Below are 26,544 nucleotides of genomic sequence, written 5' to 3'. Positions count from 1 at the left end.
CAGGAAAAAATTATGAGAATAAAACAATAACAGCAAAAATCAAGGCAAACACCCCCTCCCCCCAAAACACAAGGAATTAGATGATCACATTCGGGCTTTGATGTCTGAGCTAAGAGCCAGGTGACAAAATGAAATCAGCCATGCTCACGGGGAAGATGGTTCAGGCAAAGAAAAGTGGGCCCAAAAACCCAAAGGAAAGGTGCTAGCCTATTTTTCAGTATTCCGGTTTTTGTTTTTTTAAGATTTTGTTTATTTATTTGACAGAGAGAGGGAGATCACAAGCAGGCAGAGCGGCAGGCAGAGAGAGGGGGAAGCAGGCTCCCCGCTGAGCAGAGAGCCCCATGTGGGGCTCAATCCCAGGACTCTGAGATCACGACCAGAGCCGAAGGCAGAGGCTCAACCCTCTGAGCCCCCCCGGCGCCCCTTGTTTTTCAGTTATTTCTGCTGTTTGCTTTAACTCACGATGCCTGGGGAAAGCAGCCTGCACGTAGTGAGCCATCTAAGGGCAGACTTTCTTTCTGACATCTGCACAGTATTTTCATGTAAAACCAATGACAAAGTGCTTCTGCAAAGGGAGACAGTGCCCCCAAGTTTTACTGAAAGTATGTGCGAGGCATATCCCCTTGAGCTATGACTGTGCTGCTTAAAACACGCTCAGTAAGACCCTCTGGCAAAAAAATTAAAATTTTGCCACTTAAATGCTTCATTTGACTTTTTGCCCAGTATCAATTGCAAAATCAACCCAAGAAACATCAGGCCCTGGACAAATTGGTGTGGGCACCTCTGTCCCTGCCTGTGAGGAAGGCTGGGACAGCTTTCTCCATGACCAGTGTCTCCTACAAGATAGCGCGAAGTACGGGAGTCCACGCAGAGACGGCAGGAGGCTGGAAAGCGAGGAGGGCACAGAAGTGAGATGCACGCCCCCCCCTGCCCCATCACACTGGCTCTCCATCGCTGACACTAGCACCGAGCTGTGACAAGCAGTTTGCACCCGGGAACTTGGATTCTGCGGTGTGAACAGAGCTCTCCCCCTGCAGTCATACGAGACCAAGGGCCCAAGGACAGCAGGACGTGCTCAGCACCTGATCCCTGCTAGGCCTTCTCCCCTGACCACCCCCCTCCCAAACCCAGAGCACAGGCGCTCCTAACCGCTGCCACCATCTACTCCCACTTGTTCATCACGCACTCTGCTCCCTGCGGCCTCTGAACTTCCAGAGAGACCAGCGCGGCTGTAACACCCAGCAGGCAGGCTGAAGGACGGACAGAGCCGGGCCCGGACAAGTCGGCAGCGCGCTACGGCTACCTTCCTTCTCACCAGCAGGCCCCAGGCAGTGACAGAAGGCCGGCACGTCCTGGAAAGGACCGGCCTCAAAATGGCTCACGCGGCAATGCTCCGAGCCCCGCCGCACAGGCCCCTTAAGTTCCACAGGGCCCAGAGCAGCACATCACAGGTCGGAGACAGCTGAGCGGCGGTCAGGGCCTGGTTCATCCGCGCAACCACCTGTCACGTCTCCGGCCCTCTGCCGCCTGGCCAGCGCCACCTTCAAGGTGGCGGCACCCAGACACAAGCCCTGCAAGCAGGAGACAGCCTGCTGGGCTGAGGCGGGGCCCTCGTAGTGGAGGAAGGCCCTGCGCTGTGGCCCCTGCCACGTGAGCCTCTGGGGGACCGTGCCCAGTTCTCGGAGGGCTCTCTTCAGCTCACTCACTCGGGTGCCCCGCGGAAGGTTCCCGATGAAAACGGTGTCAGAAGGCCCATCCTCCCCCTGCCCGGAACAAGGTTCGGGCTGGTGTGGGTCCTGGCGTCTTCTGACAGTGCTCCGGGGAGGTGGCTGCTGGCTGCTGGTTCCCAGAAGGTGCCGGGGCTCATCCTGAAGGGTGACATCTCTCCCAGCCTGCCTCTCTCGGCAACGAAGGCTTCTGAGTATGGGGATTTTCGCCATCATCTCACAGCTGATCTGAAAGAGCAGAGCAGTTCCCGCTGTTCTCCGAGTGTCTACACCCGGTCAGGAGGGAAGAGAACTCGGACCGCACGGGGACCTCTGCCTTCCTCAGGAAGTCGTCTGTCTGCCGCGCTGCACCAGCGGTCCAACGTGGCCCTCTGAGAAGCAGGACCCCTCTGCCTTAATCAGTCCCTTTGACCCCACACTGCCCCAGCTTAAGTCAATCTGGGACCCCCAGAGCCACTCTGGATTGTCTCCTCTGGACCCTGCCTGACATGCCACGACAGCTGGCAGGCAGGGAATGGTTTTCTCTCTCCTAGAGGCCCAGGAAGCAGAAAACCAAAGGCCTCCTATGCAGAAGGGACAGTAAGCAAGGTTACTGGAAGGAGGGCTCCCCGGCCACAAGTGGCAATGCGCCTGGTGACCTCCAGAATAATGGGGGTTTCTGCCTCCATGCCTGCCCTGTCCTCTCAACTTATGCCTCTGGGTGGGATGGGGTCTTTGACAAGCCACCCAGGCCTCCTCCTCCTCCCCACCTCCACTGGAGGAGCACTTCTCAGGGACCTAGCCTCTCAAGGTGTCACTGGAAATGCAGAAACAAGGCAAATCTGAAATAGACCAGCACTTTGGAAAATGCTTTCTAGCAACGGGTCATCGAGCTACCAGGTAACACTCCACAAAACGTTAAGTCTCAATGCACGGAATTCCTACACAAAGGAAATGTCTGGCTTTTTGGGAACCCGCAACAAATGAGGCGGTTCCTGGTCCTCGAGAACCGGGACTGACAAGTGGGGCCTGCGAGCACAGGGGCTGCCCGGATGCAGCTTGCAGTGTGCAGGCTGACGGTCCCAGCCCGGTGCAGCCGCCGCGCATAGCACGGCCCGGTGCGTTAGGCTGAACCTGCAGAGTGGAGCCCGGGGCAGAACCGGTCTTCGGTCACTTGAGGAATCGCGCGGCAGCAAAGACACAGCAACGCACCGTATTAGTCCTTCTTCGCAATCCTCATTCTTCAGAGATGCTTTCTGCCCTTCTTAGGGCACAAACCCTGTGAATGGCCAATTAGTAAGAGGCGGGCAACGGTCCAGACACAGGACTTCCCACAGACACGGCTAAGTCAGAACACAGATCAGCACAGGAGTTAGGTAAAACTTCCGTCTAAAAACAAAGAGCTTGGGGCACCTGCGTGGCTCAGTGGGTTGAGGCCTCTGCCTTCAGCTCAGGTCATGATCTCAGGGTCCTGGGATCCAGCCCCGCATCGGGCTCTCTGCCCACCGGGGAGCCTGCTTCCTCCTCTCTCCCTCTCTGCCTGCTTCTCTGCCTACTTGTGATCTGTCTGTCAAATAAATAAATAAAATCTTTAAAAACAAAGAGCTTAACAAATAACGGGGTTCTTGTACTCCACACCGTCTGTAACCGGAGTCATGGTTCTTACCCTTGCCAGAGAGTCAGAGGCCTCTGCAGAAGCTCGGGCTCCTCCCCAGGAGTGAGTCCCCGGCCATTCTATGTGCGATTTCCCGAACTCTGCTCAGAGATCCCCAAACCACAAGAGGCACACAGGCCCCAAGTGAGGGATCAGTGATTCAGAGGAAGATTCAAAGAAACTCAAACACCTAAAAACAGTTGATTCGAGTACCTTCTCACAAATGTCAAGGCTCCTGATTCTCATTAATACAGTACCTGGTTCTCTCTCCTAGCACTAAGTGGACGACACTCTCCACCTTGGCGCAGCCTTCCCGCTGGCTCCGAGCCCTCTCCAAATGGCCAGTGCCCCTGCTCCCAGCACGGCCACGTCAGAAGCCTCTGCAGGTGGCACTTGTCTACTGGGGCCTTCAGAGTAGCACACTGATGCCCGGATGCCACAGACTGCTCGAAGAAAGACCTGCTCCTTCTAATGCTCCCCATTACTGAGACGCAGAGAAACAGAAACCATGTCTGAAAAAAAAAAAAAAAAAAAAAAAAAAGAAACCATGTCTGTACCATGGAGATACGCAGGAGATGTAATGACTCTTTTCTAAGCAAAAGGAAGTTTTCTTCCACTTGACTCTCTGCAATTCTTTTGAACTGATTCATCCAAAGATGACTAAACTCACGGGCCGGTGCCCTGAGAGGCTCTGGCCCCAAAGAACCCTAAAAATGACCCAAGTCCAGCCAACCCAACCCCTGCCCACACCCCAATTCCACCTTCTCCAAGAGTTCAGATTCCTGTGTCCTTTCAGAGTATTTCAAAACAGATTTACACTGGTCATAATTAGATTCTTTTTTAGTAAGCTCCATGCCCAGCACGGAGCCCAACTCAGGGCTCCAACTCGCAACCCTGAGACTAAGACCTGAGCTGAGACGTAGAACAGGATGCTTAACTGACTAAGTCTTCCGGCTGCCCCTAAAATGGTCATAATTAGATTCTTAAGGATGTCTTAAGTTACTAGGATCTAGTAATTAGAAAGGATGATCAAATTTAAAATTGCCATTACAATCAGAGGAAACCTGACTACATTCTTTTATGGAAAAACTGAATGTCACTCCACTGTGACACCAGCAGACAAGAGCAGCGAGGCCAAACCCCCTGGCAAACACCACGCCTCCTCCAGTGCCCACCTGGAGCTCTCTTGCCTGGGTGACCGCCAGTACTAAGTACTAAAACTCCCATGTGTTTCTGCCTGGTGGAACCACGGGGTTCCCTCGGGCCAAAGCTAGTGTTCTCAGGAAACCCAGCCCAGGGGGCAAGGCTCCACACTCAGGCAGCAGACATTCATTTACCGCGTGTTGTGGGAAGCAAAAATACATCCTTCTCTGCACAGCACAGGCGGCTACTTTATCCCAAGCTGGCACACAGACAAACTATAATCAGCTGAACAACAAAATGATTTCCCCACGCACAGAGTATGAACTAAGTCTACAGCACCGCCACGCACACACGCACACACAGACTCATCTTTAGAAATGGAAATGGCCAAATGCGTCACTTTTACGTAAAACTGCTCATCTCAAGAGCAGGATGTTTTCTGGGTAAGGAATGACAAAGCTTAATGTCAGCTCATGCTTCTGTGCCCACAAGTTCTAAATGGAAAAATCTCCCTGTCCACAAGGTGGCTTTCGCCACTTTCCCAGCTGTTTGCCATTTCTGTGCTCTTTGCGGAGTGGCTGGGGCCGACGGCTCTCCCTCAGCTGACACAGAGGCCTCTGTGCCCCAATGAACGGGCTGGCTTCACACTCAGGACGGCCCACGGCAAGGCCACGCTGTTTTTCCTGGCTAGCAATTAGGAACATTTGTTACCTTCTGTAAGTGGGCCATGTGAAATGAAAGATTCTGCCTGTTAATCAAACATAAAAAATATTTCTACTTTTCTATAACTATTTCATTCCATAGTAACAGACGAAATACGATTTTTTTTTGTATGTTACAACCACACTTCTCTTATGCTTACAGATGTCATTTATAAATATACATTCTCTTTAAAGGTTAAATGAAAAATCCTATTCCCAGGAAATACAAGCTAACTGCAGTACAGACCAGGAATCTCACTGTCAAGGCACCTGTGGCCAACCCAGGACAAGACTCCGGTCCTAATCTTGCCTCCACTACCCACTGGCTTCATAATCTTGAACATGCTGCCTTTCCAGGCTCTCGCTTTACTTGACCAGAAGATGCAGAGACTGGGAGGGATGATCTCTAGAATCCCTCATTCTAAAATGTCAGGACATGCTTGAGCAGCTGCTGGCAAAAACCAGGAACACCATTAGTATTTCTAACGTGAAATACAACTTTCACCAAAATTATTAGCTGTCTTGCGTGAGACTAGCGCTTATCATTCATTGATTGAAAATACTTTTAGATACAGCATTTTGAAGTGACCAAGGCGAAATCATTCTCTAGAGTAAGCATGCAGGAGAGCCACTGAATGCACCATTGTCCAGACGCTGTTCACACCTGGGCAGCACGTGTTTGCTTTCCAGTTAGAGCATCTCTTAAGGACAACAGGACTCATTTAAGACATCTTCTTGCACAAAGTTAATCAAACGTGTCACTTACTAAAAAGCCCCAAAGCCCCCATGGCATTAGTGCTTTATAATTACGCTTCGACCGTGGGTACTGAAGGACCAGTAGGGCAATGACCACACACCATCACTGCTTCAGACCATGCGCACCATCAGGGAGAGGGTTCTATTGGGAGTGGCCATGGAAGTCACTAAAAACTGTTTAGGGGCGCCTGGGTGGCTCAGTGGGTTAAAGCCTCTGCCTTCCGCTCAGGCCATGATCCCAGGGTCCTGGGATCGAGCCCCGTGTCAGGCTCTCTGCTCTGCGGGGAGCCTGTTTCCTCCTCTCTCTCTGCCTGCCTTTTGGCCTACTTGTGATCACTTTCTGTCAAATAAATAAATAAAATCTTAAAAGAAAAACTGTTTATTTCCTGGTATACATGATCACTTCAAAACCTTTGCCACCACAAGACGCCAGCTTCCAGCGGCGAACCACAGCTCCTGCCTGCCCGCTGCTCTCCAGGGGGCGGGGGCAGCGTAACAGGCCCACAAGAGCAGCGAGGTCCCCTCCTGCTGGGCCAGCTCAGGGCCAAGTGTGGGACGAGTTCGTGCCCAGCAGCTCGAGGCTCAGTTCCACATCCAAGTGTCAGCCACAGGGGGATGAGTGGCCCACACAGCCCACCTCACACACAGGCATACGCCTGGCACACACAGTTTGGACAGTCCCGTGTCACCGCCACGCACAAGCACATGACTTCTAAGAGCTGGTACACATTTAACCATCCTGCGTCCTGGCTTCTCATTTTTACCACTTAGGAGTATGCAGAGAATAGAGGCTGCTTGTGAAACCAGACGCAAACACACCTGGGCAGAAGGATGCCCTTGGAAAATGGTTTCAATATCCTGCTTTCTCTACTGAATAGTGTTGACTATAAAAGTGTATACTTTCTGTGGGAAATTTAGAAAACAACGAAAAGAAATCTGAAATCCCAACTTGCAGAGAGAACTACTGTTAATGTTCGGATACACTTCACCTTTTTTTTCTTTTGAAGGGGGAAGGGGCATAGGGACAGGGAGAGAGAGAATCCCAAGAAGGTCCCACCCCAGAACACAGCCCAAGTGGGCCTCAATCCCATCACTCTGCGGTCATGACCTGAGCTGAAATCAAGAGGCGATGCTTAACGGACTGAGCCACCCAGGTACCCCTCCATCATTTTTCTATACATGTTTTAGCATAACGAATATAAAATATTATACCAAACATGTATAAATTTATACTGTGTTTTCTCCACTTAGTATTTATTATACCATCAGTGTTTTCTCATGCCATTAAATACTCTCAAAAAAGGCTACCTGCACTTAAATTACAGAGTTGGAACACTTTAAGGCACCACATCATGCTGGTACCCATGCATCTCTATCTAAATTTTTAAGTATTTCTCTAGGACAGATTCCTAGAAGTTCAATTACTGGGTCAAAAACAGCATATCTTTAAAAAAAAACAAACAGAACAAAAAAACCCAGCATATCTTTTCAAAAAGTAGTATCAGCCTCTCTAACTTGGTGGCCCAGTTGTGGGTAGGCGTCAGCTCACCTCTGGCTGTCATTTCCAGACAATACTGATATATGGGATCGGAAAGCAAGCATCAAGGTCCCAGGATGGCCGTTTCTCACAGAAGTCCTTTTTCTAAGCCCTTTTCCTCAAGGCATCTGTCATTCTCAACAAGTCAATCAACAGGGCCTGGTGACCGCGTGGGAAAGACCCTCCCCGTGGCGCTGGATGCCACAAGTCGCTTCTTTGAGTCTGCACACAAAGGAATGACCCTGGTAGCATCCCATTTCCTGAACTACGGAGAGAGTAACTGAGGAAGGCAGACATCCAGGTTTTGGTCGGGGGTGTCCCACTGCTCTCCTGTGTCATCAGTGATGGCGCCTCTTCCAGTTACTGCGGGGAGCAAGGGGGTTGGGAAGCCGTCCTTCGATCTGCGGCCTTGGTGGCAAGGAGCAGTCTCAGGGGTGCCCTGGCTCTCTCTGGAGCTGCGGCCACACCCTGCTGCCCGACCGTGTCTCCAAGGAATTCTTGAAGTAAGTCTTACACCTCCTCCCTGCCTCATTCTAGCTCAGCAGAAAGCAGTTAAGAGAGGTATGGGGCTCGGCGGTCCAGAGGCTCAGCCCAGTGGGGCCGCGTAAGGGGACCACGGAGTGAGGGAGAGCCCGGAGCCTGGCCCACGCAGAGGGCTCCATCCTGCCGCTGCCTTCCAGGAGCTCGTGGGGGTCCGGCAGGCAGCCAGGCTCCCAAGCAGGGGCTTCACTGCTCTGCCGTGACTCCCGACACCTCACAGCCCTGGGACTGAGTGGCCGCGGGGAGCTGCTGGCAGCTAGCTGCGGGGACTTTGGCCACCGTCATCGTACTCCCGCCAGAGCCGAGGGATGCAGGCAAACGGCTTCTGAGCCACTGGAGATCACCTTACCCGTGGCTGTCGACAAGCAGGGACATCGGATTACTGTCCCGGAGACGTAACGACTACCTGGGCTGCAAGTGCTGCCCGGAGGTTTGGGACCCGCCCCACGGCCAGGTCTCTCGCACCATGCACCAGCCCGGCAGAGACCCTGGGGAAAGCGCTTTCTGTTGCCAGGGCAGACCTGCTGGACTGGAGAGGGGAGTGGAGCTCAGGGAGCGCTAGGTTCCCAAGTGGGACAGTCATGCAGCCTTGTAGCTCAGACACGGCCAAGTCCCCCAGAGCTCTACAGGTCACCCGGTGCACAGCAGACGGCTCACCGGAGAGCCGCCCCGAGGGAAAGGAGGACCCCACATGAACAGAGCAGACACACCTCCTGGAAGGAATGTCTTTTCCTCCTTCACTGAGAGGCAGTAAAGGGCACACGGTGATAACACAGTGCCATGGAGAGACACGGGCAAGGGCCCATCTTGGCTCAGTAAACCACTCAGAGGGTAACCAAGGATTCTGCCCGCAGCGACGGTGTCCAGGCACATTTCTCACACTTACCTACTTGCATGTGACACATGTGACGGCCCCAACAGCAAAAGTGGCCAAGTTCAGCAGGCACTTTGCAGGTACAGCCTGTGAGGTCAGCACTGACAGCACCCCACCTCGCAGATACACAAAAGGGGGGCTTGCAGAGGGTGTACCAAGGTCACAGATAAAGCGACTGAGATGTGTTGCTACGGCTTCTAAGCTCACTCTAAACCACTGTCCCACCTGGTCCCCATCTTTAAAACCACAAAGCACAGGCAGAAAAAAGCAGGTGGTGGGTCGAGGAAGCCTTCTGTCCGAAGTAGCTACAGCCGACAGCAGAATCCACAGCAGCCTGGTCCCCACACAGGGACACCACGCACATCCCTGAGAATGTGGGACGAAGGCCAGGGAGTCAAGCGTCGCACAATCTCTGTGTAGTAAGAACAAGTTAGAAATGTATCATATTCCGTGTGTGTCTCACAGCCCTCATTTGAGGCGTCTACAGTGTTTAGAAGGAACAGGGATGCCCTATATTCCAACGAAATACATAAGAAGCAAATTCTGGGATTCTCATACCTACACAATGATGTCTATGGGTAGAAAATCACAGAAGGATATGTCAATGCGTATCAACACTCCATACAAAATAATACCATACCCCAGCGCCGAACTGCCCCCACTGCCCCAAATCTTCAGTGGAATTCAGGAATGGTTTTCCCAGTGTCGAGGAAAACTCGCTCTGGCTGCACACACAGCAAGACCAGAACAGAAGCCCCAGGGGCTGGAGAAAGTCGCTGCTTTCCCGTGATTCATGCAAAAGGAGGCCCAGGGTTGGAAGAACAAAGAACCCAGGACCCCAAGATGAGAAATGGCATTTTAAAAGTTTGCAATTCTTGCCTAGGCCTCACTAGCAATGAGGTGTTCCAGGAAGAGACGGTTGGCATGTCAACAAACAGCGCCGGCCCCAAGAGGCCGCACACAGTGTGACCAGCCGTGTCGCTGGCCCCTCTGGTTCATGCGGTTTCCTTTCACACACAGGGAGTCTCCTCACCTGACATGACCAATAAGATCATCTGTTGCTGTTTTTTGTTAAAATCAGCCGGATGTAACCAAGGCTATTCCCCAAAGCAGCACATCTTTCTCTCTCTTCCTGGAGAGACCACTCGGTGTCTTCCTAAGGTGAGCTGCAGTCGGCCCTCGTGTATGTAGTGAGGGCCCCCGAGAGACCTGCAGCCTCCCTGCGACTAGCCCCTTGTGCGGCCTCCCCGAACCTGTCCTCTCCGCTGTGAGCAGATGCCACTCGCTCCTCTGAGCCCTGGAGCAGCTTCCGCTTAGAAGCCGTGGACCCAAATTCCAAGGTGAACCCAACTTCTTCTGAACGACACCAAAAGGCATCTGAATATTCACAAAGGGTGCCACTGCCTTCCCCAGGACACCCGGCCTGCACTCAGAGAGACCCACCCACTCACTTCTAGGTCGCGCACGCTCCTCCTCTCCGCTTTTATCAGGGCTCACCTAGAAGGGGCACATGCCCCAAGCATCCCAAAACCACCTGCCTGTGGCATGTGTGGGAAAGGCCCACCGTGCTGTGGTGTTTCACTTTGTTGCCCATCTCAGAGGTGGACATGACTGGTTTTCCACGGCCAAGAGAAGGCTCCTTTCCAACTCTGATGATGCGGGTTTAAGGAATGGAAGACATGAACAATGGCTTCACTCCGGATGAAGCACATCTCTCCCTGTTTCCTCAGTAACTCTGGCTGCTTGCCAGCAGGCAGGATCATAACCTACAGGTGGGCCTCCGGGACAGGACTCCCTCTGTAGACCACTGTCACGCATGCTACTGACTGTTCTGCAGATGAAGTCGCAAAGGCATCATCTTACGGAGGCTGTGGGTACTGCTTGGCGACCCAGGTCACAGCAAGACAAGCTAGACTTAGAACAGAAAAGCTGATCAGACAGCAGGTTGTCGTGGCCAGGATGGTGGGACACAGCTCTCAGAGATGAAACCCGCTGGCCAGCAGTGTGTCATGGCACCGGTCCTCTGAGTGGACTGTTCCTTCTGCCATCTAGAACTGGTGTCTTGCCGCAGGAGACCCTGAACATGGCTGCTTATCAGAATCCCACAGGTTTGCAAAGGAGATTCTCGGGCCCATGTCTGGAGACTGTGATGCAGGAGCTGAATTTTCAAAAGCTTACGGGTGATTCTAATGCAGACATGCTGGGCCTAGGGAGAGCTGCCAAAGAATGCCACACAAGAGCAGACGACTCCGAGCTATAGGCCACTGCTGGCCACAGGACCCACCTTGGACCATATGATTCCTGTCGGCTTTGGGCGCTCACACCCTGTGGCAATGACTCTTGTCGGAGTGAGAATGTAGTCCACTGTTAGGTCGTGGTCCTCGAGCAGTGCTTCAGGTATGTCGACGACCTGGTCAGACAGAAGTGGGTGAGGGAGCTGACGGGGAATGTGGCTCCTGTGCTCACTGCGCTGCACGGCAGAAGCACAGGGCTCACCAGCCTCATGGGGCAAGGCTTCACTGCCAGACAGCCCCAGCTCTGCCGATACCACCACCCCCAGCAGATGTGGGATGAAGGCAGACACCAGTCTGTCCCTGCGTGTCTGTCTCCTTCCCTCCCCGCCCGCTCTCTCAGGGGGGTATGGCAGTAGCTCTGCTTGGCCTGTCCATGGGCAGCACCTGGCAGTCATGGACGATGGTGACCACAGGCGTCCCCTGGCTGACCGCTCCCATCGACACCATCATGGCATATTCCAGATCAGCGTAACCTTCTCCCTTCCCAACTCTCCAGCCTAAGAGACACGCAGAGCATCAGTATTTCAGGAGGAAATATTTCATTAGGTTGTAATGGCAACAGAAACTTGGACTCAATATCTCTGGCACCTCCTTAGAAACTTCCACAGAAAGCCCACAGGGAGCCCTCAACAGTGGGGTTTGGGGGCATGCCGACACTGCACACATACAGGGGTCAGCGCACGGTGATGCCACACTTGAGCCTTTTAGTTGTGTTACAAAAGGCAACGGAACCTGCGTTTATGTGAGCAGAACTCACATTTAAAATCAATGAAAGAGTAGTTGGGTTTTTTAAAAGATTTTATTTATTTATTTATTTGTTTGACAGAGAGAGAGACCAGGGAGAGAGGGAACACAAGCAGGGGGAGTGATAGAGGGAGAAGCAAGCTTCCCACTGAGCAGGGAGCCCGATGTAGGGCTCGATCCCAGGACTCCCGGGATCATGCCGTGAGCTGAAGGCAGACGCTTAACACCTGGGCCACCAAGGCGCCCCTCGAGAGTAGTTTTTAAAAAGATTAAGGAACAAATTCCTACTAAAAACAAAATCTTTTAAATCAATTTATCCTGGAGGGGAAATAAAAATTAAAACCAGGGATATGTATTTCAAGAGGACATCATCTGTCTTTTGAAAAGCCCAGCCGTCCCTGGAAGAGGGCCGGGTCTGGCAGAGCTAGTCCCATACCGAGGACTCCTGGGGGGGCCCGTGGAAGGCTTAGCTGAAGGTGCATGAGAAGCTACAGAGCAGGTAAGAAAGCAGCAGGACGGGAAACATGACAGTACCCCTGGCTCCCACAAGAGCCGACGTATCCCACATCAGGAAGCCCATGACGCTGCCGAAATTCTAACTTCCGCTTAACATCCGCATCAGCAGCCTCACCAAGGGCATCGCTGCCCGTGCCTCTTTCGGAGATTCTCATCTGTCATCCCACTTCTGCGATTACCAACCTACAACCACGCGAGCCAATAACCGTGAGAAAGACAGCGAGGTGGAGAAACGACCAAGGACAGAACAGTCCGCCCAGGCAGGTAGGCGGGTGGGCGGGCGGCAACCGCGAGTCACGGCCGCCTTCCCTCACCAGTAAAGGCCACTCAGACGGCACATGAACCACCACTGTTCACTACTGGACCGGTAAACATGGAAGTTTGATGATTCTAGCTACGCAGAGGGAGCAGGGGGAGAGGTGAGGTGGACGGTGCTGGGGATGGGAGGCAGGCCACCTCACAGCGGGTTATTCAGCAACAGCCACCAGGATTTCGAGTCCGCGCCTCGGTTCAACAGTTCCTCTGCTGGAGTTATGCCGTGGATGGCCCTCGAAGGCACACAGAAACTCTACCACAAGACTACACCTCACTTTAGTGTGGTCTGCAAGGGAAAAGCCAAAACCAAACCCTGGCGACATCTTAAGTGCCCATCGGATGGGCGTCATCTAGCAGGGCACAAAGTGCTGAACGTGCTGCTGCCTCTCCTGGGAAAACAAAACCAGGACAAACAGGACCCCCACACAGAACACAGGACATGTGTGTCGACACAAGCAAATGCCGACACTGGGCATTGGGGAAGAGGGTGGCTCTTCTGACCCCACCGCCCCAACGTCAGTGCTGACTTCGGTGTGTAGCGCTGAGCACACCACACCAGCGTTCAGCTTCTGCGTCTGCTCTTCCGGGCACTGTGGGCTCAAGACAGAGACCACCTTGGCCTGACACCTGGCCCACAGCAGGCACCTAGGAAACGTGTGCTCCTGGGAACCCATTCCTGATGACACAGATGAAGCGTTCTAACTGGGAACACAGGGAAAGCAAAGAACGCTGCACACAATGTCTCACGTATACTGCAGAGAGCCGACAAACACTGGATGTTCCAGGTGAGGGCATCAAAGGCCAACATTTAAAAATACGATGCTCAGGGTTTGGAACGAATGACTTAAGAGCATCTCTCGCAAACTGTTTGTTGGAAACCCCTCTTTAAGGAAGATCTGGGCTTTAGCTGGTTAATTTCCAAAGGGACAGTTTTAAGGACGGGCATCTTAGAAGTCTTTTTTTTCTTCCTGGAGGGGAAGGAGCAAAGGGAACGTTTTCCCAGCAGGGGGCGCAAACCACATTGTGCGAGCCAAGTCTTCGACAGCCTGACCTGCCCCTGAACACACTGAGCCTGGGGCCGCATAGACAGCAGCATAACCAGACCACCTCCTGAGAGCATCCCGAGAGCCAGGACTGGGGTAGAGCAGCAGAGGAGGGAGAGGTCCCAAGGGAACCACAGGGGCCCAAGTCCCCCAGGCGGCTTGGCAGAGGGCAGACGGCAGACAGCAGCGCAGGACACCCTCCCCCTTCACCTGCCTGAGCTGCACAGCACCGGGCCTTCCCAGGCAGGCTCAGGACACCCTGTGTTGCCCAGAGGCTGCTGCCTCCTAACAAGCAATGTCTTTCCATTCACTGGAAATTTTCCAAACCAGCTGTTTACTGACGGACTACAAATAAACCCAGCTCCGGTTCCAGGCAGCTCAAGATTAGAGGAAATCTCTCACCACCTGAAGAGAGAGCTGCTCACTTTATGTTTCCTGCTAAGAAAAATGGCAATACTGTGAAAGTCCTGAGTGTGAGGAACCGAGTTAATTCTTCAAGACGAATGAGAGACACAGTGGCTTCAGAGGACAGACGTGTGTCCAGAAAACTGAAATTACTTACCGTCGGTGTTTAAAAGATGAACACACGGCAGAATGTGAAGCTGAGGTCACCTCCAGGAGTTTCTGATTTTAATCTTACCTTTTTCAGAAACAGCAACGGACCCCACCACAACCAAGTCCACAAGGACCCTGGAATCCAAGCCCACGGGAGTGCTGTAGCTCCTCACGCCCTGTGGACACAGACGGGGGCCTGAATGCTTCCTGGGCAAGCGGCTGTCCCACCTCGCAGTTCACAAGTGAGGCGCACTCAGGGTCTGGGTCAACCTCCTGCGAGAAGCAAACTCGCCTTCCAGCGAGCACGCAGCACGGAAGTGGCATTTAGGAAGACCTCGGTTCAGAAACCATCGTAGGATAATTTCCCCAAATTTCTTCCACAGGAGAGATGCCACTTGGAACTGAGAGCACAAATGAGTAAGATGTCAAGTTTACAATACTGAGCAAATCATTTCTTCCCACGCGGCAGAATAGCACAGCGGTTAGACCACAGGCACAGGAGTCACAGAGAGCCAGGTCCAGGTCCCCCGTAGCCCTGTGACCTCGAGAGGAGGAAGCTGACCTTCCGTTCTTCACCTCTAAGGCAGAGCTGTCACCCGCTGCCCTGTCAGACCGGCACTGGGAGGCAAGGAGGTCATGGAGGTAGTGCATTTTAGCACATAAGGCGTGGGCAGTTAATGTGTGGGACAGATTATGTATAAAATACCGGGGCTATTACCTTCAAATGTAGCACCTTCACTTCCAAAATATGACTATTTCAACCAAAATGTACCAAAAGTACACACGTTTACACTAATGAACGGAGGCTTTTATTTATAGAGTAGGGAGGCGGATATGGTCACGAGTCTCAGATAACAAGGACTACAGGTCAATCTAAGAGCCAAATCGGACCCCTGACAGACCTCTGCCCTGCACGGGAGGGTCACCGCATATGGTATAATGCCTCGTCTACAAGTACATGACCAGCCACTTATGGGATCAGTACAGAGAGCTGGTGTGGGGCCTCTCAGGAGTCACCAGCCCACTGTGCCCCATGGTGGGAAGGCCCGCCCACATCCCCAACCCTGTTTTAAAGGGCCTAGTGCCTGGCAGCCTTGGTGAGCAGAAACCTGTGTTAAAGCTGTCCATCAGACTTCCTCCCCCTCCAAAAGTCAGCTTCACCTGCTCTGCTGGCCAGACAGCGTGTGAGCAACCAGGAGTCTCCCTGATTCCCCAAGGTCCCGTTTGATTCAACAAAAACTCAGCTGACAAACATTTCTGTGTGCCTGTAGAGGCGGTTGCTGGAAGACTCCTGGGTTAGAGAATAAACACAAAAATACCAAGATCACAAAGGCGGCTGGGCCGTGCTGGAGGCAAAGGTGGTAAAGGGACAAATTCAGAGATTTCTCTGCCAAAAAGTAAGGCTATATCTGAGTCTCCTAGAGTTGACCCACACGGGGACAGTATTTCTGCCACTAAGCTCTGGCAGAGTAATGATTGCACCAGGACCCACACAGGACTGCACATAGACGTGGTCCTAAGAGCCTCTCTCCCCGTGCCATCAAGAAAACGGAAACGTCCTGTTCAGGTTCCTGTATCTTATGTGCCAAGAGCCCAAACTCTGCTGCTGAACCCTTAGTGAAGTTCAGTCATGAGAGCTGGCCTGGCTCTCCCTGAGGCCCGGCCACACTTGCAGGGGTACCTTTAAGGGACCAGTTGGCGCCAGCGCACTACAGGGAACTGCTGCCAACACACAACATGGTGTTCACCTTTTGGAGGGGATGCTGTTAAGGGCGACACAGACAAGTACACCCACCACAGGCCCCTGTGATGGGCCCTCAGATACATCTGACCTGGACCTCAACCCCAGGAAGGGAAGCGCTGGTACGTCCGAAACCTACGACTTCTGAGCCGCTCACCACACTCCCTGCCGGCTCTGGGAAATGTCGGCTCCTGTCTGTGGCCCGTGTGGCCAACTGCAGGCGATCACACAGTTTGCGTTTTTGAACACTGACCAGAACCATGACTGTCTTATTTTTCTAATTTTCCATTTGCACTTTTTTCTACATATATTTTACTGTTTTACTTTATTACACACACTTTTGAAAACTGTCGCAATCTGTATTTTTGGAAAAAGGTTATCAATAAATAACATAAACATTCAATTTTTAAATATCAGACCTAAGCGGAAAATCTCTTTTAAAAAGGAGTATCTCGATGCCCTATTTTTAATTCCTAATAGATAAGAAATCAAATGACCTGCGGTCTATTCTAGGAGCGTGGAAAAAGTCACCAAATTCTATTTCTTTACCTGCAAGATACAGGACAAATGCCCCCACAGGGCACCCTAATGTAGTATCTTTAAACTTTAGTTTTACCACATTGTGAACACTCAAGAAAACCACAGAACTGGATTACTAAAGACATTACTCGGAACTGGTGAGGTAATCTCCGTCCCAGTCTGGAAATTCCCGAGTCCCTAACTGCTCTGGCGGCACTTAAGAAAATGCTATGAAGCACCAGACCATGACACAAGTTAACACCAGAAGGCGCCAGAGCACCACAGAACTTGTTTTCATTTTTAATGGGGAATTTAATTTAACAGGGCACAATCTGCTAACTTGGGACAAAAGAGAAAGTGGGTGACTCAGACAGAGGACACGCCCTCACGGTTTTCTCCTTGGCTCCTTCACCGACAGGACTGCCGAACACTTTCCCATCTCCACTCCTCTGGCTTTGTGAAAAACGAATTTCGATTTTGTGGTGTATTTTATGCGTTCTAACTCACCAGAAGTCTCGGCTGACAACAGCGCTCTCCTGTGGGTGAGGTGGCCTCCTGCACTTACCTGAGAGGTGGCACATTTTCTCAAGACGTCTTTCGTTGCCCCGGGAGGTGGTGTGATCTTATTAAATAACCCCGTTCTCAGGCGTGGTGTTGGGACCAACAATGTTTTTTTGCTCTTTTAAAAAAAGATAATCAATAAATTACAAAATTAAACATAGAAAATTTATCGCATATGATAGCATTTCAGGGGCAAAACCAAATTACTATTATTGGCATCTTTTGGGGTGTGCCAAGGAAATGATTCCTTTGCAAACCCAATTAAATAATGCACGGCAGTCCATCTGACTCAGGGCCACTACCCTACCCACTTAGGATGAAGAGGCAGTGAGTCGTCAAACTCCCGAATTCTACTTTACTTGCCACTCAAAACCACTACAGATACAAAATGACAATGTAAATCCAAATGAAGATCTGGTCTCATTAGAATTCCAACCAGGACTTTCCTGGATCCTCCCCTCCCAGCATCACACACTAGTTACAATGTTTTGTTTTTTAAGATTTTCTTTATTGATTCAGAGAGAACAGGAACAGGGGGAGGGGCACAGGAGGAGACTTCCCACAGAGCAAGGAACCGGATGTCGGACTTGTTCACAGGACCCCAGGATCGTGACCTGAGCTGAAGGCAGATGCTTAACCAGCTGAGCCACCAAGACGCCCACATCTGAAGCCTGCATTACATCTCAAGCCTTCACAACCAGTCTGCTGTTCAAAAAGTTCCAGTGTCAGAGATCAGTACTCATTAGAGTCAATATAACCTGAGTCCACAGCCCCCTTTCTTCTATTTAGTCCCCAAACACCTTGTTCTGAGTCCCAGAGTGGGGACTTGCAAAGTGCAGGCCTCTGGCCGGCAACTGCAGCCCCTGGGCACCTGTGAGAAATGACCAGAAGCTTGGGGGCAGGCACAGCAATCTGCTTTCACAAGCCTGCCAGGGGATTCTGATGCCCAGGAAAAGTTCCAGAGCCACTGCCACAGGCCTCTCTGGAGATTATGCCAGGGCAGGCCATGAGGCAATTGTAAAATTTATAAAATCTAAGCTGTAAAAAGAGTGTATTTTAGTTTTGTGCAAAAGATGACAGCCTGAGACCAATATAGGACCTGTAAAATCAAAGGCTGGCTTACTTAAAGCCAAGAGAGAAGAAATATTTCAACACAGGTCATGACCACGTGCTCTTTTCCTGTGGAGTGTGAAAGAGGTTTGGGTTCATTCAGTCTGAAGATTCTGGTGTACTGCACATTATCCTGGTCCCTCCCTCTTTTCTGGAAGCTGTTTATACTTTATTTTATTTTTTTTAAATATTTTATTTATTTATTTGGCAGACAGCGATCACAAGTAGGGAGAGAGGCAGGCAGAGAGAGAGGAAGGGAAGCAGGCTCCCTGCTGAGCAGAGAGCCTGATGCGGGGCCCGATCCCAGGACCCTGGGATCATGACCTGAGCCGAAGGCAGAGGCTTAACCCACTGAGCCACCAGGCGCCCCTGGAAGCTGTTTATACTTTAGAATCACCTGGGGAGTGGGAGTGCAGACCCACCCAGAGCATCTGATTCAGGACCTGACCATCAGCAACAGATAATTTTCTAAGTTCCCTGGGTGGTGCTAACGTGCAACCAGGGTTGGCAAATGCTGACCTGCCAGTGGTTCTTAAGGCACCATCAGGGTGTTTATTAAAAATAGACTTCAGGGGCACCTGGGGGGCTCAGTTGATTAAGCGTCCGCCTTCGGCTCAGGTCATGATCCTGGGATCTGAGGATCAAGCCCCACATCAGGCTTCCTGTTCAGCAGGGAGTCTGCTTCTCCCTCTCCCTTGTGCACGCACGCAATCTCGCTCTCAAAAAAAGGGGGGAGCGGCGCCTAGGTGGCTCGGCCATTAAGTGTCTGCCTTCGGCTCAGGTCATGATCCCAGGGTGCTCTCTCTCTCTCCCACTCCCCCTGCTTGTGTTCTCTCTCTCGCTGTGTCTCTCTGTCAAATAAATAAGTAAAATCTTGAAAAAACAAACAAACAAAAAAAAACAATAAAATCTTAAAAAAAAAACAGACTCTAGAAACCAACTGTAGGTCTGGGGTTGAGCCTGGGAAACTGTGTATCCCCAAGCACAGGCCACTGTGTCCCCAGGCATGGACTGTGGCCATGTGCGTCAGGATCCCTGCCTACACTCAGGTGTAGTCTAGGGCACAGGGACCACATACGTCTTCATGACTTTTTCACCACTACATGCCCGTGCCCACCAGAGAGCCCAACAGATTCTCAAAGCTTGGCTTTCTGCCCCTGAACAAAAGAAGAGACAGTGAGGCCGCGCTACTCCATCTTGCTGCCCGGCCGTGCTCCCCCTACGGGCTGCCTTGACTAATCTCCAACACACTTAACCTCTGATCCGTGCTGTAACGGGCTGACAGGTAAGAACCTTATACATGCAGAGAGCCGGCTCCGGAGTCAGTGTGGGCTGGGAATCCTGGCTTCACCATCACCGAACAGGGGACTTGGCCAAGTCACTTGACCTCTCTGTGTCCAGCTTATTCCACGCCATCTGGGAATAGAGGTCACTCCTACAGGGCTGTCGGCTGAATTAAATGAGGTAACAGAGTGCGGTGCTTCCACAGAGCTCTGTCTTCACACAAGGCAACCACTCACTTCGGGCTCTTCTCTGCTGCCATTATTTCCTCTAGTTCACTCAAGTGAACTACTGACTGGGAAAATACAGCTGGCAAGAGAGAAGGCTTCCAGAAGGGCCTGAACGGGAGGCTGCTCTGGGGCCGAGCTGCAATCAGCTAACAAAATGCTCCCGACACGCAACCCTTGAAAGAACCAGAGGAGGGTCCCTGCACCTCACACCCCGCCCCGCTCCCTGTAAAATCGCCTCCTGGCATTCCCTTCTCCACACGGGCTGCAAGGTGCGCTGTGTGACCGAGGCCTCACGGGAGCTGTGGGAGAGTGGACCGGCCACACAGGCATGGCCGCTAAGGAGAAATTCCGAAGATCTGGATGCCCATCACCGACAGCAAGGCGTCTCGGCAGAGCAGCAGCAGCTGTCGACGTCAGTCAGCGCTGACGTACGGATGCTATTTCACTTACAGGTCTATCGTGGTTTTACAGCTGCATCAGAGCTACGAACACGTAAACTTATACCAAGTTTTCTGATTATACTTATTAAATTTAGTGAGTTTAGGGGCGCCTGGGTAGCTCAGCGGGTTAAGCCTCTGCCTTCAGCTCAGGTCATGATCTCAGGGTCCTGGGATCGGGCCCCGCATCGGGCTCTCTGCTCAGCGGGGAGCCTGCTTCCCCCCACCTCTCTGCCTACTTGTGATCTCTGTCAAATAAATAAATAAAAAATCTTTAAAAATTTTTTAAAAATTAAAGTTAAAAAAAATTTAGTGAATTCAAAGCAACCCTGGGGGAGGTTTTTTTCCCCCTCGAACAGGGGCCTATGTATGTAAGTTAGGAAACACTGTTCTCATCAATAGATTTTGGGGATTCCATCATATTTCTTACTCATGGGTTATCAAGTCTCAAAGAATTATAATATAAAAGCAGCAAAAGGAAATAAACACAACCTTTCCCTTCTGAGGAAGCACATTAGACTAAAGACTGCCTCAAGGTCATCATTGTGAACATTCTTTATCTTTGAATTTAGGAACATTCATGACTTCTGACAAATCAGAGTTCTGGACAGTTCCTAGAAAAAACAACTCCAAGGGTATGTTCTATCTGGAAGAGAGTCAGAAGCACAATCCTAAATATATAAGCTGCACACATCTGCCAGCCACCTGGAGAATGTGTTTTATCAGTGGCCAGGACGGCGGCTCAGGGAACGGGATTACCTGCAGCACCAGCAGCCGAACGCCTTCCAGTGGCTTATCGGGGTCCACTTTAACTTCCTGCGTTCTGGCAAAAACTTCTAGTTCTCTGATGTTTTGGCAAGCCAGGTAAGAGCCCTAGTTAGGCAAAGAGACAGAGCTGCACTTACGTCAAGGACGAAGAAGCGAACATTTGTCTGGGGAGCATCAGGATTGACTTTAATAGTTCTGGCCACTTTGAACGCCTGCAAACGTGGGAAATGCTCAGCAGCACGGGAGGCACCCTGTTTTCAAACGCGATTGCAAGTTACTGACAAGATAGCACGATCCTGGGCCTGCGACGCGCAGGAGCAGACTGGTCTAGCATCTCACCCAGGCAGGTGGGACGGACGCACAAAGTCAGAGACAAGATCTCAGAATCGCCCAAAGAAGTGTGGGAAAACAGGGTAGAAAGGGGCTGAGAAAGCTAGCCCCAATTTATTTTTAACCACACTAAAGCATATATTCCAAAAAGGTGTAGAAAGTATATAGTCTGATGAATTTTCACAAAATGAACACGTGTGTAGTAACTGCCTAAACCCTGAGTGCATGACCACTAACCTGGAATTCCCTTTCTAGACATTTTTTACTGATTCTGTGCACCTTTCTCTTTTTCCCATACTTCACGTACACTTCCCTCCCGGGGATAACAAGCACCAAAGCAAAACAAAGTAGCAATAAAAACATCCAAAAAGAACAGTTTTTCAAAGGTACAGGAGGGCCTCAGAACCAGCTCAGCTGAGAACCGGAGAAGGGTGGGAGCTTGTTCCTAAGAAGCCAGGCATGGGGAGACAAAGTCCAGCCAAAATGGGGGATGATGGCAAGTAAATGAGCCACACATCCTTTGGGCCTGAGAGAGTCATCAGTGTATTTTCAAAAATCCCTTTGCTTTCCTGTGAAAAACACGCATGCTGAAATTAGGAGCGGTGTATGTTTGCTCATTCAAGCAAACTTGTTTCCTATGAACAGCATCATAAACAGACATCTTTGATTATCTTCTTTCTGAACAGTGGGGAAACTGAGGCCTGAATCATCCATCAGGGACCAGCAAGGCCTTCCTCTTTTGAAAGGCGCTGGCCCAGGCCCCCTCTCTGAGGGCATCGTTCCCTGCTGTTCTTAAGGGAGCCAACTTTGAGAAAAGGGCCACAACAACAGTAGCTGTACCATCACCTCATGGCAAGACACGACCAACCCGCCAGCCCAACCCTGCACAAAATGGCAAGAGGCCACGAGTGAGGACTAAGGAACCCAGATGAGGCACATCTCAGAACACAAAGGACATGCAGGCCAGTGGTGTGAATTCTGCACTACTGCCCACTGTTCCCCCAAATCGGATCTGCCATGAGCCCGGACAGTGACTGCATTACTAACTCTCTCGTTTAGGAATAGCATGTTTTCCCTCTAATGCTGAGGAATGCTTCAGTACCTTGAAGTTGGGAATCCTGTGATGAACGGGCCGGGGAAAATCAGCTAAATTTTGTGATTCCATGTAGTCCCAAATCTGCTGACGAATGTCCTGTTTGGAAACACCTATGGCAACAAAGAGTGGAACTAGTTAATGTGGCAGAAAGGAGTCCAGCCGCATGCCCGGGCCGGGGGCTGTTGGGTGCCTGCCCCAGCGGCGCCCTGAGTGTTCCGTCACGCCAGACCAATCCAGGGCTTCTCAGCTCTGCGGCGAAAAATCAGGGTTAGTGATAAACTCACAACAAAAAGTCCAAAACCAGAGTAAATTCAATATAATTCAGGTGTTGAACCTAGCTCTACTGGCCTGCAGCAGCAGAACAAAATGCGAAGCGAGCCACGTACCCCGGCTTTCCTCAGTCCTTGCCTGGAAATGCACATTCTGTTCAGTCAAGGCACTGCAATCCTCGCTCTAATCAGTTTTTTTTTTTTAAGATTTTATTTATTTATTTGACAGAGAGACAGAGATCACAAATAGGCAGAGAGGCAGGCAGAGAGAGAGGAGGAAGCAGGTTCCCCACTGAGCAGAGAGCCCAACGTGGGGCTCGATCCCAGGACCCTGGGATCATGACCTGAGCTGAAGGCAGAGGCTTTAACCCACTGAGCCACCCAGTCGCCCCTCTAATCAGTTTTGATGCAGGTATGATTCATGCGTGCAGACTGTAAACCAGAAAGCTTGCCTTAAGCCTACATGCTTTGCAAACCACCTACTATTTTGGGTTATTGAATACAACCTCCTTCATTAGTACAGCAACTTCTTACTCTACACCCAACTTCGGAAGCATGCTTTTTCTCAACAAATATTCTTTCATTATTTGATTGGAGCAGTTTTAATGAAATTTACATTAGCCATGTGTTCCTCTTAAGAGTGGAGAACTATAAAAAGCAGTTTCCAGGGGCGCCTGGGTGGCTCAGTGGGTTAAAGCCTCTGCCTTCGGCTCAGGTCATAATCCCAGGGTCCTGGGATCGAGCCCCGCATCGGGCTCTCTGCTCAGCGGGGAGCCTGCTTCCTCCTCTCTCTCTCTCTGCCTGCCTCTCTGCCTACTTGTGATCTCTGTCTGTCAAATAAATAAATAAAATCTTTAAAAAATAAAAAATAAAAAAATAAAAAGCAGTTTCCAGTTAGATAAAAAAAAACCCAGCACCTCCACAAAGACATATTTTAAAAATATGTACTGAATTTTCATTTCTATCTATCTATCTATTCATTTCATTTCTATCCTAAAGGATATCCTCCAAAGGTTACTTGAATATAAGTCTGTTTCAAATCACTTTACCTACTTGACCTGTCTTCATAAAAATCTGTCATGCAGCCAGCAATGAGAATCATGAGGCAAGGAACTCCCCATGAGGTCATCTCACTCACTGGTGAATTGTCAACACCAACCTTCCCTAACTGCTGGCGAAGAGGAATGCGACCTACCCTGTGCCGTCTGAAAGTCACCGTAGGGACACACATGCACGGGGCTTAGAGAATGCGCACCTCCGAAGCGGGCACTGAAAGCCGACCTCTTCTTTTCAGAGAACTTAAGTGCTCGCTACAGTTAGATGTGAGGCTTTACATGTACTGTGTGTGGCTGGGGCACCTCTCACCACCTGAGCAGGGGGGAGGGGCAGGTATAACCTCACAGGTCCTCAGTCTCCCTTAAATGAGGGCTGGATATTGAAAAGTGACCCACGGGAGCAGCCCAGGCCCTGAGACAGCTGGGAATCACCCGGATGGGTGGTGCGGTGGGGCCGGCAGCTGGCTTCTCACCATACATTTCTGAATTGTATGGCTTCGAATCACGTCAATCGGTTATATTCTGAAAGTTTCTTTTTCATCAACGGACTCTGAAAACATGCAGAGGGAACTGTACTGACAATTCTCTCTCCTTACTGCCTGCTGGGTAGCAGCCCCCATCCCCCAGGGCAATCAGTCAGCGCACCCCTTTTTCCTCAAGAATTCTTCTCCAGGTACCTCTGGCACACACACAGACCCTGGCTGTCAAGCCCTCTCCCTGATGTGGTACGCTGCACGGCACGCTGCTCTGCACGTTGGTGTTCCTGCCAGTCACCTTGCAGATCCGCCCGGGGCCGTACAAGAGTACCTCGCCCTTTCGTGAGGCTGCACGGTACTCCGTCGTAGGGACAGGCCAAAATTTACTCAGGAAGCCCCTTCTGAAGGGCAGTAGGCGGCTTCCAGTCTTGTTACCAACATGTGCTTTGCCACCCACCCATTTTACCTCGATTTGTTACCCTCCACGTGTAGTTCTGGGGCACACCGGCCAACAGCTCAAGGCTTCCGCTGCCTACGCCCTAGGGCTGGGCCTCCTGTCTCCCCTGCACGCGTCCAGCCCAGCCCCAGGGCCCCTGGAGCCCACCACTAACACTTCTGGAGCTCCCTGCCCCTGGCCGTGCTTCTAAGCCACTTCGGAAGTGAAAACTGCAGTTTGGGTGTGCTTCGGGAACACGCGTCTGTAAGGTGCAGCCCGAGCAGGCTGACAGGCAGTGTCCGGCACTTGGCTTGTGTGGTCCCGCCGTGACCCCAGCACGGAAGGCATCTGCTGCCAAATCTGCTCGTGGGTTCTCTGTCCCTTCAACAAACTCACTCTTCAGGGCTCCACTTCAGCACCACCTCCAGGAAGCCCTCCCCTCCCCTCCTGGTCCACTGCCTGGGGATCCCTCCGTCAGAGGGTCACGAGGAGCTCTGGCCTAGGACGCCCGGCTGCCCACTTCAGCCTCACCGCCTTCACTCCTCGATGTGGATTCAAAATGTGGCTCAAGCGCTGCTGGTCCGCGCTTCCACACACCTGCCCGCCTCTTTCTGCCTTTCGTGCCTTGGTAGGGCCTCTCCCTCAGGTCTCCCCGACACACCACACCCCGGAGGGACTGAGTGCCCGTCACAGGCAGCTGTTCCCCCTTCAGCAGCCAGAGCACCCTGCTTTTTAAACACAATTACGCTGGCACAACTATTAGGTTATTTATCACTTTCACTAACACCCGTGGGTGCCACAACGTTCCCAACACCGTGCGGGACGCTGTGTGGGGCACGAGAAGCGCAAGGAATTGGGACCCTCGCTCTGCAGAACCCGCCCATCGCGAGCCTCTGCTTGACTCCCCTTTAGAAAGCGATGCCGACTGGGGCGCAGGGGGGGTAAAAGGGCAGACCCTTGGAAAAGTTACAGGAACACGGGAAATACGCGGGATATTAAAGGCGACACAGACTTGGGTGCAGTGCCCCGGCCCTGTCGGTCGATGCCTGTTCACCTCCCCCAACGCGGGGCTCGGTCCTGCCACCCCGCGTCTCCCTCCTCCTCCCACCTCGGCTGAGCTCGGCCGGCACTGGCGGGTCTGGGTCGGCGGCGCGTGTGCCCGCCGCACAGCCGCCAGCCGGGGAGGGCAGACGCGCGCGCCCTTGTCGCCGGACCCGGCTCCGCCGGACTCTGCCCCCGCCCCCCGGCTCCGTACCGGGCTCCGTCTCTGCCAAGCAAGCCCGCACCCGTCTCCGAGGCTCCTCTCCGAGCCTGGGGCACCGAAGCTCCCGGCACGCGGGCAGGGCCGGCACAGCGCTTCAGAGGTCAGCGACCGAGCGGCCACCCGCCGCGAGCCCCGGTCTCCCCGCGGCCCCGTGCGGACGCCAGTGCGGCTCTCGCAGGTGGTGGTCGCGACCCGCCACGACCGGCACGCGGCCCACGCACAGCCCCACGCGCTCGGCAAGCAGCCCTCCCTCTTCCGCCCGCGTCTCCGCTCTGCCGGCATCAGGGTCCGAGACCGCCGGCCGCTGGACCCCGAGCCCCGCGCAGATCCCTCCGCGTCCCCTTCCCGCCCGGCCGCTGCTCCCGCCCCAGCCCGCCCCCAGCCGGTCCGCGGCGGCCCCTGACGCGCCCGCCCCCGCCTGCCCCTCAGGTGGGTCCCCGGCGACCCCTCACCGGGCGGCCCCTCACCCGGCGGCCCTCACGCACCCGTCCCCTGCCTGCCCCTCAGGCGGGTCCCCGCCCGCCTCTCCCGCGGTTCCTTACCCGGCTTCAGCGCCATGACGACGCAGTCAGTGAGCGACGACTCCACAAACC

The 26,544-nt window shown here is 52.3% G+C and overlaps 1 protein-coding gene across 1 annotated transcript; it reads right to left on the bottom strand.

The window, feature by feature from the left end:
- MTHFSD (methenyltetrahydrofolate synthetase domain containing) lies at positions 1 to 26,544 on the bottom strand. Its single transcript, XM_080828119.1, has 8 exons — positions 26,494 to 26,544; positions 22,458 to 22,561; positions 21,017 to 21,130; positions 17,204 to 17,317; positions 14,464 to 14,554; positions 11,590 to 11,702; positions 11,196 to 11,321; positions 1 to 1,955 (listed from the first exon to the last, which is right to left on the bottom strand). Exons 1-8 carry the CDS (start codon positions 26,507 to 26,509, stop codon positions 1,446 to 1,448), a joined length of 1,188 nt encoding a protein of 395 aa, XP_080684245.1. The 5' UTR covers positions 26,510 to 26,544; the 3' UTR covers positions 1 to 1,445.

This window comes from Martes martes, assembly GCF_963455335.1.
Source record: "Martes martes genome assembly, chromosome: 17".
Classification (NCBI taxonomy): Eukaryota; Metazoa; Chordata; class Mammalia; order Carnivora; family Mustelidae; genus Martes; species Martes martes.
This window is presented reverse-complemented; position numbering and strand designations above follow the sequence as displayed.